This window comes from Lupinus angustifolius, unplaced genomic scaffold, assembly GCF_001865875.1.
Source record: "Lupinus angustifolius cultivar Tanjil unplaced genomic scaffold, LupAngTanjil_v1.0 Scaffold_209_27, whole genome shotgun sequence".
Classification (NCBI taxonomy): Eukaryota; Viridiplantae; Streptophyta; class Magnoliopsida; order Fabales; family Fabaceae; genus Lupinus; species Lupinus angustifolius.
The window spans coordinates 1-12,224 of NW_017726923.1; the positions used below are offsets into that span (position 1 = coordinate 1).

Consider the following 12,224-nt stretch of genomic DNA (forward strand, 5'->3'; position numbering starts at 1 on the left):
CAACACCATTAGAGAGTTACTCTCTACAAGAGCTGTTAGAGTGGATCATGTACGCACGAAGAATAACTTAGAAGATCCTTTGACAAAAGGACTAGCTAGAGAGAAAGTCCATAATACTCCTAAGATTATGGGATTATTGCCCTTAGAACGAGGATCACTCATTATGGTAACCCGACCTAACTGGCTGGAGATCCCAAGAGATAGGTTCAATGGGTAATAACAAGTTGTGAAGTGATATGAGAATGAACATGCTATAAAATTATTAGAAGCATGATTCCTATAGCATATGTAAGGATGAGTTAAACTATAAATGAGATCTATACTCCAATTGGAGTGGAGTACCTAGGCTACAGGAGTAATCTTGATAGACTCACCTATGTGAATGTGGAAGTGGGGGTCGCTTCCTATGAAATTTTGGGGCAAATTTTTAGAGCGTTCACTATATTGGGATAGACGTGCATGGCCTTTAACGCACGGGCTTTACAGAATACACCTTTGAAAAGGTTGTGTGTGGTTTGATGTTGGAGATAGAGTTCAAGACTACGAGTCACTCTAGTAAAATCTGGATCTTATTCACTATGCAAATCTGGACCTTTGTTTATGCACAATCTTATTGAGACCACAAATATTCTCGGAAATTGTTTTTTAATTTCAAGTGGGGGATTGTTGGAACATGGTTTGTTGAAAACCATGAGTGAGAACTTTTGGGTGTGAAATATAAAAACACTCAAGTCCCACATAGAAGAGTTTGAAAAAAAAACAACTCTCAAAGTCCCACATTGAAGAGTTTTGAAAAAATAAAAATTAAGCTCCCAAGTCCCCCATTGGAGAAATGAGGAACATGAGAAAAATCTCATGTTATAAATAGAGGCTTTCTCCCTTCATTTAACATGCACCAAGTTGAAGGTGTTTCCTCTCAACTTTCTTTCTCCCCCTAATATTTTGCCGACGCATTTTCGGCAAACTTCTCCCCCTTTCTTTCCGTGGCACTAAAGAATTGGCACAAGTAGCCATATTGTGGGATTTCGAGAACTGACACTCGTAGTCAGTATTGTGGGAAGAGAATTGGCACGGGTAGCCATATTGTGGGATTTCGAGAACTGACACTGGTAGTCAGTATTGTGGGAAGAGAATTAGCATGGGTAGCCATATTGTGGGTAATTTCGAGAATTGGCACTGGTAGCCATATTGTGGAGGGTGTATTCGAGATCGGTTCTTATAGTGCAGTAAGAATTCGATAACAGAGATCTGAGCTGTTTTATCCTGAGGGCGGCGTGGTTGATAGTCTGCTTGCATATTTTGGACAGCGTCACGAAACGTCTTAAAGAGAGCGACATGGTCGTGACTCAGGTAGTAAGTATTATTTCGTGCCATTTAGAATTGCTGCAAGCTACGGTAACAACAGTTGTGTAGTATGAGCTTGATAAGTAGTTGAGAAGAAGGCAGTTCGAAGTAGTTGAGCAAACACTTCCATCATCTAATTGCAATTTAGGTAGACGTCATTCAGCGACTGCAATAGATTTGGAAACACATTTGTAGGAGCACACCGATCACAAATCATTCTAATAAAATTATACTAAAAAAAGTGGAAAAAAATTAGAATAATGAATATCTGAATACAATGTAATATAAATTAGAAATAGAAAAGTTAAGATTGTTATCGATCCGGCCGAATATGCTCCATCTGGAGAGATGTATTTCCTTATCCTTTGTAAGTACCACTACATACCCATTTCGATGACTTTTTCTTTTATATCATTATCTCGAAACTCCTTGTTGAAATTGCTAGCAACATAACAGATGCAGATTGTGCATTACACCATTATGGGAGCTTAGTATGAAGTGCACCCAACAAACATGTACACCTATATGATATTATACAAATATTCGATTGTGAGGTAACATGTGCCCGAAGTTTGTAGAAAACTCATTCTTATGCTTCTTTGGTCTCTCCTTCCATAATGACAAATGCTACTAAACTGTCTGTTAGCAATGTTCCAGTATATTTTACAGTCAAGAATGTGCCATCCACTTGAAGGATTGGTTTGCAAAAAGCAAACACTTCAATGCATGGTTTGAAAGCCCAAAATACCATATCAAGAATTAAAGTATTATGTTCTTCATGGTTAGATGATGAATATCTTACCATTGTACATGATAGATAATATTGGGCAACATTCAACCAATAAGGTAACTCCTTGTATGATCCCTCTCAATCACCATAAATTTGGGACATTGTTATTTATTTAACAGTCCAAGCCTTCATATATGTCACTGTATAACCAAAATGAGTGGCTACCTCTTTGACTAATGTTTTAATTGGTATACTAGGATCTTCAGATACTAGTTGAGCAATACAGTTTACAATGAATGATGAGTTCAATTTCGTGTGATCTTGAGAAATATTAGGGGATACACAGGTGTGTCTTCCACTAATTTTTCTAATCTCTCAAATATCATGTTTCACACTTTTCGATGCCCGAATTCTCTATTCACACCCAACACCATAATATTTACATTTTGCAACATATTTATCCGGCTTAGACTCATCCACATGGTAATCAATAGAATTCCTAATATGAAATTGTTTTACAGCATTTATTGTTGTTTCATTTGATTCAAATTGCATACCAACGAACAGATCATTATCAATATCATTACTTATGTGACTACTTCTATATGGAAAATTTTGTTCAGACTGATAATCAATGTTAACGAAAAAAGATGAAGGAATACCATATGTTATGCTATCGGGTTCACTAGCGGTAATCTGAACATCATCATCATCAACACATAGTTCAATGCTCTCCTCATCACTAAAATCACTAATAATATCTCTAATAATTAGCATATGCATATAAACATAGAGTAACATTAAATAAAATTAATACAACTAAATGAACTAAAAGATTTAAAATATTTGTAGTTATCTTGTATAATGACATTTCTTCAATTACGAATTACTCTAAATATTTTTCATTCGTTTTCTTCCTTCAGTGTGGTTTGAGTCGGGGTGAGGGGTATATATATGTTGTTTGGATGTCGTGGATCGTATACACGACTTCGATCTTGTGTCCTCTGTCCACGACATTGTCATGAAAGTCATGTCCCAGGTCCACGACTTATATGAAATCTGACACGCTATAAGAAAATCGTGCCTCTGAGGCACGACATTGTAGAGATGTCGCATTCCCCGTCCACGACTTCACCAAAGTTGTGGATCCCATCCATGAGATTCATAAAAATTACATCACTTCCATGATTACTTTGAAACTTATACTAAATATGTGATGATTACACTATCCACGTAAATTTTCCTATGAGTATGTGCATACGCTCATATCGGCAAATGTTTTTGGGCTATTATCTTCCCACCATTTGAGTAAATACCATTCCATATTGTGGGTAATTTTCTCCATATACCCATTGAATCTCGGTCCAATTGTTACCCTAACCATTCCCAACATTATCATTCCACTTTTTGATTAGTTATCCTCAACCTTTTTTACTAAAGACTTGTAAAGTTGTAACTTTACACACATCTAAAAACTCTATTTTGGTATTCAACCTAGAAAAATTAAGTGTGCAAACAATATTCATTCGTATTCAGCCTCGAGAAGTTAGGCATGGAAATTTGATGTTGTTAAGAAACTAGAGGTAGACTATGAAATTGAATTAACTAGTATAGAATTTGTGTTTGATATATCTAATTTCTTAACTATTTTAATTCATTAACTTATTTCTTTTACTAGCTTTTAACTTGCCAAGTTAATGTTTTGGATATACGTATGTTTAACTAAATCATAATTTCAAATTTTTTGTTTAAAGATAAGCTAATCGTGTAATTTTTGTTCTATGAAAAATTAGACCAAATTTTTTTAAACATCTTTTAAATTGCTTGTAAATGTTCAAATCCTTTTAAATTGAAAATTTGGCAAATGTAATTCAATCTCCTTGTCATCTTTGTTTATTTTAGCGGACATCATTGAAGATGGTCCTTACATGATATCATGTGTGCCTTGACCAGAGAAAGTCTTGAAAAAGTCTGCTTATGAAATAGCAATAGAGATGTGGGATTCATTTGCTCTTTCTCATGAAGGAACAAGCAAATTTAACAAATAAAAAATCAGCATGCTTGTTAGAAATTAGAAAGTATGAGCTGTATATATCTACTTTTAAAAAGATTTTTCTAACCATTAAAATTAAAATATTTTTGTATATATTTTCATATTAAAATTACATATATAATAACATCACTTATATTAAAATTGTATAATATGAACATTATTATATAATATAACTAAATAAATCAGTCAGTTAGGATTAATAGACCTTTTAGATGGCCTAAAGTCTAATCTATTAAACTTTTTTTCGAAAAATCTAAATCTGACAGGTTTACAAAACAAAAAGTTTAACTAGACATGGTCTATCATAAGCCATATAATAGGCCAGATGTAAGCCTGTTTCCATTCCTAACCATGAAGCTTGATGACTTCTTGGAGCTATTCAAATCCATAAACTAGAGTTGATGGAAGAAAACGATGGAAAGAAAAACAAATTCATTTCCCTTAAGGTGGAAAAGAAATCCACAAAATGCTACCTCAAAATCATAAGTAGAAAAGTATTCATAACATCAAACGAATGAGAACTAGACAGGTCTGATAAAGATGATTAGGTGCTTCATCTCACCAAAAAGTTGAACTCTAGAGCAAAAGAAGATTAAGAAAAGAGAAGCCCTTTGAGAATTACAACAAGGAATAGCACAACAAATACAACAAGCCCAATAATGTTGTTTGTTATGAATGCAAGGAGCCTAAAGGCATCAAGGTAAACGATTGGTTTGTTTTTTAGCTGGTTTTTTGAAGAGCAAGGGAAAGAAGGGGTAGAATTATGAGTCATGAAATACACTCAAGCCTTCTCTTTCCTTTTCTTCCCTTTTGAAAATCAACTCGCAAACAGGCCATAAGAAGCAACTTTCTAAGAAGACTTCAAGTATAAGAAGAAGGAAAATGATGGCTAAGCTCAAAAGAAAGTGAAGATGAGAAGCTGGTTGCAAATCTCTTTCTTATGGCACACACTCTGAATCACACAATGAGATACAATGAAAATTTATTTGATTATGAATTATTAGAGGAATCCAGCTACATCTCTAAAACGCGATTTTATGATTTGTATAGAGTATCTTAGTAATCTAATAGTACCGTGATTAATTTATCTTATCTTTTATGATTTGTTTACTTACTAAATTAGGAGACTAATAATTAGTATTACGCCTTTTTATAACACATGACCATTCAATCAAAACAATTTACTATTTGGAGCTTTATTTTTCCTCCTATACATAATTTCAACAATCACCACTATTTTGTTGCTGCAGACTAACCAATTGCTTATAAATGCTTCCTGGTTTAGCAATCAGCCTCTCATGGCTGCCAATTTCGGCCACCTTCCCTTGTTGCAGCACCGCAATACTGTCGGCATTGCAGACAGTTGAGAGCCTGTGAGCAACCAAGATTGTAGTTCTTCCTTCCATAAGCTTATCAAGAGCCTCCTGTACCAGCCTCTCTGATACAGTGTCAAGTGCACTTGTTGCTTCATCCAATAGAAGAATTGATGGATCTTTCAGAATAGCTCTAGCAATTGCCACCCTTTGTTTTTGTCCACCAGATAACTGCACTCCTCTCTCACCAACCTCAGTTCTGTACCCTTCAGCCATTCTACTAATGAACTCATGAGCATTTGCTGCTTTGGCTGCTTTCATTACCTCTATTTCTGATGCCTCGTCTTTTCCGTACTTAATGTTTTCGTAAACTGTGGTAGAGAATAATGCAGGTTCTTGTTGAACCAATCCTATTCTCATCCTTAAGGATCTTAAGTTTAGGCTTTTGATATCACATTCATCAATCATAACTGATCCTGAAGTAGGGTCATAGAACCTCATTACAAGAGATATCACAGTACTCTTCCCGGAACCACTTTGTCCTACTACCGCGAGACTCTTACCTGCTGAGACTTTGAGATTTAGGTTATCGAATATGATGATATCAGGTCTCATTGGATACTTGAAAGATACATTTTTGAACTCTATATCTCCTTTGATATCAGATACCATCTTAGAGTTAGGGTCATTGGGATTAATGGCTGTTTTCCTTTGGAGAATACTGAAAACTGATCCCAGTGCCTGTGACCCTTTTACGATCTCTGGGGTAAGAGCTAGTGTTTCTGCTATCGCGAGAGCAGTGATGATCAAGATCATGAAGGATTTCATGATGTCTCCAAAATTTGACTCTTTCTGCTTGATTAAAATGGATGCATACCAAAGACCGAGTGCATAGGAGCAGAAAGCAAACAGTTGTGTTATGCCATATCCAAAACCTGATATGTGACCTCTTAGAAATGCTTGCTTGTTAGGCTTGTTCAACTCAGATGCAAATTGGATTGAGATTCGATCTTCTGCACCAAAAGCAGCAACGGTACGTATGTTGGCAATAGCTTCACCTGCCAAAGAAGTTGCTCTAGAGTAAGCATGGCTGTAATCTCCTCCAAATCCCTTCAGAAATAGTTGCTGCATGAAATGCCCAGGATTAAGCTACTATGTTGGTTATATAGTAAAGAACGGTAAATGTAAAATGCAGTTTAGCGCGCTGCATAAAAGAGCTAATCATTACTGAAGTAAGTTGTTTCAGAGATTAACCTCAGTGATAGAAGCTCCTATGAGAAGGGGAAGGCAGGCTACAACCACTGATGTTAGTTTCCAACTCAATGTGAAGGCGATAGCAAATGCAGTTACAGTAAGAGCTACATTTTGCACTATTGTTGATAGTCTATCAGCTAGAGCACTTCTTACTAATGTTGCATCTGCAGCTAGCATAGCTGTTAGTGAGCCAGTTCTGTTCTCATCCAAATCAAACCACGCAACTTCATTTTTAAGAATAGCTGCAACTCGAATTATTTATAACGATTTAGTAATGTGAAAACAAAACAATTACAGGCTAAAAGATGTAACTAGTCTTGTTTGATTATTTGTAAAGTGTAAACCTACATTAGCCTGAAATAAAATTAATGCATATAGTTGTAATAGCAATGCAGTTTTATTGCAGATACCTGAGAACATTAATAAACGCACACGGGCAGTGAGGCGTTCTCCCATCAATGTATAAAAGTAGTGCAGCAATAAGTAAATAGGTATAGTAATAGCAGCCACTCCAACAAATATAAGAGACATCCTATCAACTTCTTCTTTGATTTTAGAACCATTAGGAGAGTAAAATGCAGTCAAAATATGTGTGATTCCAAAGGCAAATAGAGGAGCTTCCATGCCAGCCAAAACTGCACCTACCGACCCAAGTATCGCATAGGGCCACTCAGGAGCATTCAATTTTAGTAAATCCAAAATTGATGGAATGGAAGCAGTGTTTGATGACAAGCCTTGATCACTTGGCTGAAGCTCTCCTACTGTAATTGACTTCAACTCCTCCTCATAGTCCTGATTACCTGAAAGTTCTCTAAAACTAGAATGATTTGAGCTTCCAGAGCGAGATATTGAGCTGGAGCTTGTTACAATTTGTGATGCCTGAAGACTCACCAGACCTGCATACTCTCCATTTTTAGACATCAATTCTAAATGAGTTCCACTTTCAACAACTTGTCCATTCTTCAAGACTACAATACTGTCTACATTGCGTATGGTGGATAACCGGTGTGCAACAACTATTGTTGTCCGGTTTGACATTATATTTTCCAATGCCTTCTGTACAATGAGTTCTGATTCAGCATCAAGAGCACTGGTTGCCTCATCCAAAAGCAGTATTTTTGGGTTTCTGAGCACTGCTCGTGCTATCGCAATTCTTTGCTTTTGCCCTCCTGAAAGTTGGGTACCACCCTCTCCAACCTGAAATAAAAACAAAGTTTCAGCCTTCAAGATGAAAGTGACTTAGATATTGGAAATCAACTTCTTTTAAACAAATAATTCATCTCTTCTATAAGAAAGATATTCTGAAGCTATTGGTGGTAATGTACACATTTTACTGGTTAAATGGCAACGGCATTGAGATTAATTTGCCTATTTTTCCATTTCTAAGCCATAAAGGAATAAGGCTTGCAAGACACACCTGAGTCTGGTAACCATCAGGTAATCCATCAATGAAGGAATGAGCATTTGCAACTTTGGCAGCTTTTATGATTTGATTCATATCTGCATCTTCTTTTCCAAATAAAATGTTTCCAGCTATTGTTGTGGCAAATAGTGCTGGTTCTTGACTAACCAAACCCATCTGTTCTCTTAACCATTTCAACTGAAGATCCTTTAAGTCATGTCCATCCAATAGGATCTTACCTAGTGAAAATTTATGCATTAACCTCTCCTAAATGTTGAAGTATACATTGCCACTTAAAACTGACTATGTACTAATTAATAGTTAATACAAACAACTCACAAAAAGGGTGATGGAGAGTTCAAACGAATAATCTAGTCTTAGTAATATTAATTACCTGAAGTGGGGCTATAGAACCTTTGAATCATGGAAATGATTGTGCTCTTTCCAGAACCACTGGGACCAACAACTGCGATAGTCTTCCCAGCACTCACTGAGAAGCTCAAATTTTCAAAGACCATGTTGGATCTTGAAGGGTAAGCAAAGCAGACCTCGGAAAAATCAATTTTCCCAACTACTTGTGGCAAAAGAGTGCCGTCTTCTAACCCTTTAGAAGTGTTCGAAACGGATGCAATCATGTTCATGATATTGGCTGCAGCTGCACGCCCTTTAGCAATGGAACCAAGGTTCGGAGCAGCTTGACCAAGAGCACTGCAAAGGAACGAGTCAACTTTGCAATCAAGAGTAAAATTATTGTATCGGTTTTGATCGACTTACAATCCGCTAAAGATGACATTGATAATTGTTGTGAATGCTTTCCCTCCATTAGTCTTATGATGCCTCACAAGTATGCTCGCATACCAAAGAAGCAATGCCCAAGCACAAAATAAAAGGCAATATGTAAAGCCTACTCCAACTCCTTTAGCAAAACCACTCCTCTTGCCAAGCTTTAGAGCATTATCAAGTGACTTGGAGTATTCAGAAACTGCTTTCTCTTCTCCTACAAATGAGTAAATGGTACGCACTTGAGAAATTACCTGATTCATACAAAATCACAGTGAAAAAGAGACATTATGCAACGCGTAGTTAGTTAAGATACCAATTACATAGTTGAAATCGCCTCAATAAACTGTATGGTGACAATTCCTATTTTAGTTTTTTCGGTACATGACACTTCCTATTTTAATCTTTGTAATAAGTTAGAATAGCATAAACAAGCTACACATAAATACAGTTGAAGCAAATCACAAATTGTTTACCTCATCTGCAACCTTCCCAGCTTCGGCATAAGCCTTTTCACCCTTTTCTGATAAAGTAGACATAATTATAGTATAAGCTCCTCCTGCTATAGCTATCAATGGAACAACAGCCAAGGTGAGTAGTGTAAGCTGCCATACTGATGTAAATCCAACTGCAAATCCAACAATGAATTGAGAAAGGTATCGGATAGCATGACCTGTCTGCATTGAGTTCAATAAATAGGATCAACTAAGGAACCACCATCAGAATTTGCATCAAATATTAAGAATCACGCATCTTTTTTGTTACAAACCTTGTCACCAATTGCATCTTGTACCAATATTGCATCACTAGAAATGTGGAAAATGATATTAGCATCTCTGGCTTCATTGTCAAAGAAATTAATATCCTTCTTTAGTACTGACTGCAAATACTGCAAGCGCAAGCGAGCTGTTTGCCTCTCTCCGGTTTGCATCCAGAATGCAACACCTGAATAACAATAGTAATCATGATACTGATAGCCAGTATAGTGAACAATGGAATAGGCCATTACTTAGAAGCAACAACTTTGATATCCATGCACCATTTTCTGAATGCTAGTTTTACACTAGTTAACCGACCCCACCTAGTCGGATAAAGGCTTCATTGTTGTTGTTGTTGTTTAGTTTTACACTTGTTATTTGGTTAATGATGTACAGGTTTAGGCCATTCAGTCAACCAAACAATACATGTTGTTAACCAGAAACTTGTACATCACCAATTTCTGTATAAAAATTAGTTTGCAAGAAGGATCATTATTCTATAAGGAAAGATATCAGATCTAATTATGAGATGTACCCATCCAAGCTGATACCAGAACGGCGAGTCCGAGATAGACCAAATACAAAGCATGCTGCAATGGAGAAGGAATTAGCATTAGCATTTTACCTAAATACAACAAGTCAAGTCTAACACAAACAGGTTAGAGGAATTTACTAGAGAGGCTAGAATCATAGTAGTTTATCTAAAGCAAGTAACCAACAACTATCAAGTAGTAGACAAACCAAAATGTATCATTTATATATATAGTTCAAAGCTAGCTTCTTTTGTTTATAACCAAGGATATCACCAGAATTATCGAACTTTTGACCTTTTGGCATATGTTGGTAGTTCATAAGTTAGGGACAAGGATGAAAATAAAGTAGTAATGACATATAGAGCTAGAAAAATGATTGAAACTTATGGTATTGTATGTACCTCCGAAATGTTGGAGGACAATTTGTGAGGCTGCTTAGAAAGATGTCCTAAAGAATCAATCATACGACCAAATAAAACAAAGAAAACAGGAAGAGCAGCACCATGGACACATGCCCCAACACTTCCAAGGAACATTAAAACATAGTCAAATCTATCAGCTGCAGAAAACAAGCCAAAGAATGTAACACTTTCTGTTTTGCTGCTTGGTTTGTAGGAAGGTTGGTCCATATTAGAAGTTAGGCTTGGTTCTAAATGTGAATGTAAATCAGAGACAAGCTCCACTTCTTCCATTAGACTTAAAAAATTTGAAGTACAAGTTGTTGTAGTATACACATGGACAACACAACTAGCAGAAAAAAGTGGGTTATGACTTATAGATAGTAGCATTTTGAAAGGTCCTAAAGTTGGGGTAGTCTATTCCCGCCAATAAATGTGAAGTCGTTTATCTTAACTATGCTAACAAATAATTCGGTTACATAGGGGGAATATTTATTCAGTAATAAATGTGGAGAGTAATATTTATGTCAGGTCAGTTTAAAGATTTAATATTTATATACATTTAGTATATCATATATCATTTATTTATATTATTTTTAATTAAAAATTAATAATAATTAAATATAAATGATAAATAATGTAATGATAGTATAAAAATTCTTCCACTATCGATGTATACATTTTTTTTCTCTATTAAAAGAAGTAGATTAAACCTTAGTTATTAGGCCAACAAACTCTATGCCGATTTTGTAGTTAAGAGTCCACTTTTCATCATTAGTGTCATGAGACTTGCAACTTGTGAGCCCCCATGTCCTTCCTTTACAATCAAGCTAACAAGTCACTCCATTTATTTCTTAGGTCAATGTATTTATTTCTATACATTTGCACAAATTTTCATTATGTAATTCCAGCTGGACTCGCTTCATGTTTGTTGTTAAAGTGAAGGGGATTTGTAATTAGCATTTTCCATTTAATCGGCAATGGGTTAGAGAGCCTAAAAGAACCGTACCAATTATTGCCATGTTTTTACATCAAAAGTAGGTAACCCTGCTCAGAATAATGAGAATTAGATGTTTGGTTTTTCTAGTGTGTGAATTAGACATAGAAATGTGTATATTATATGTTGTTTCGTATTAATAAAAATATATCGTATCCATTAAACAATTTAAATCTTTATTATTAATGTTGGTTTTATCTCATTATCATTAGTGTGAAATAGCATATGAAACAGGATATTTGACAATAGATCTTTGTTCTAGTGAATTAGTTTATTCATCCAAAACTAAATATGGTTGTGTTAAAATAGCATAGTTTTTTTATTCATTGAACTCTACACTATAATGGTTGTCAACAATACACATTGGGCTTTTATACAACTTTTATATTTCATTTCCTTTCTTTGGGCTCGATAGTTAATTTGTTAATTTATTGATGTAAGTGTTAATTTATTTGATGTAAGAGACATTATTTTACCTTTCATATATCCTCTTACTAACATATGCATCATGAACCGGTTGTGTTGGGTTGTCTCAACTATATATATACAGTAAGAACATATATTATTATAAAATGAGAATGATTAATATAAATATTAATCTTAGTTAAATAATTAAGATTAAAATATAAAACTCAATCATTCATATATTATTATATGTCTCA

General features: G+C 35.2%; 1 protein-coding gene across 1 annotated transcript; it reads right to left on the bottom strand.

Annotated features, from left to right (window-relative positions):
* Positions 1–4,478: 4,478 nt before the first annotated feature.
* Positions 4,479–10,927, bottom strand: LOC109340613 (ABC transporter B family member 13-like). The gene is made up of 12 exons (XM_019578336.1): positions 10,569–10,927; positions 10,170–10,224; positions 9,646–9,821; positions 9,353–9,553; positions 8,871–9,130; positions 8,491–8,804; positions 8,112–8,335; positions 7,105–7,891; positions 6,695–6,936; positions 5,335–6,565; positions 5,240–5,300; positions 4,479–4,586 (listed from the first exon to the last, which is right to left on the bottom strand). The coding sequence occupies exons 1-10, from the start codon at positions 10,857–10,859 to the stop codon at positions 5,348–5,350; spliced, it is 3,768 nt and encodes a 1,255-aa protein (XP_019433881.1). The 5' UTR covers positions 10,860–10,927; the 3' UTR covers positions 4,479–4,586; positions 5,240–5,300; positions 5,335–5,347.
* Between the last annotated feature and the right edge of the window lie 1,297 nt (positions 10,928–12,224).

Excerpts from the sequence above, each read along its gene's own strand:
- LOC109340613 (XM_019578336.1), bottom strand. The coding sequence starts at position 10,859 with ATGGAAGAAGTGGAGCTTGTCTCTGATTTACATTCACATTTAGAACCA. Across the intron at positions 9,131-9,352 it reads CTGGGAAGGTTGCAGATGAG|GTAATTTCTCAAGTGCGTAC; the intron begins GTAAACAATTTG and ends TGTATGAATCAG. Across the intron at positions 8,336-8,490 it reads GTTCTATAGCCCCACTTCAG|GTAAGATCCTATTGGATGGA; the intron begins GTAATTAATATT and ends AATTTTCACTAG.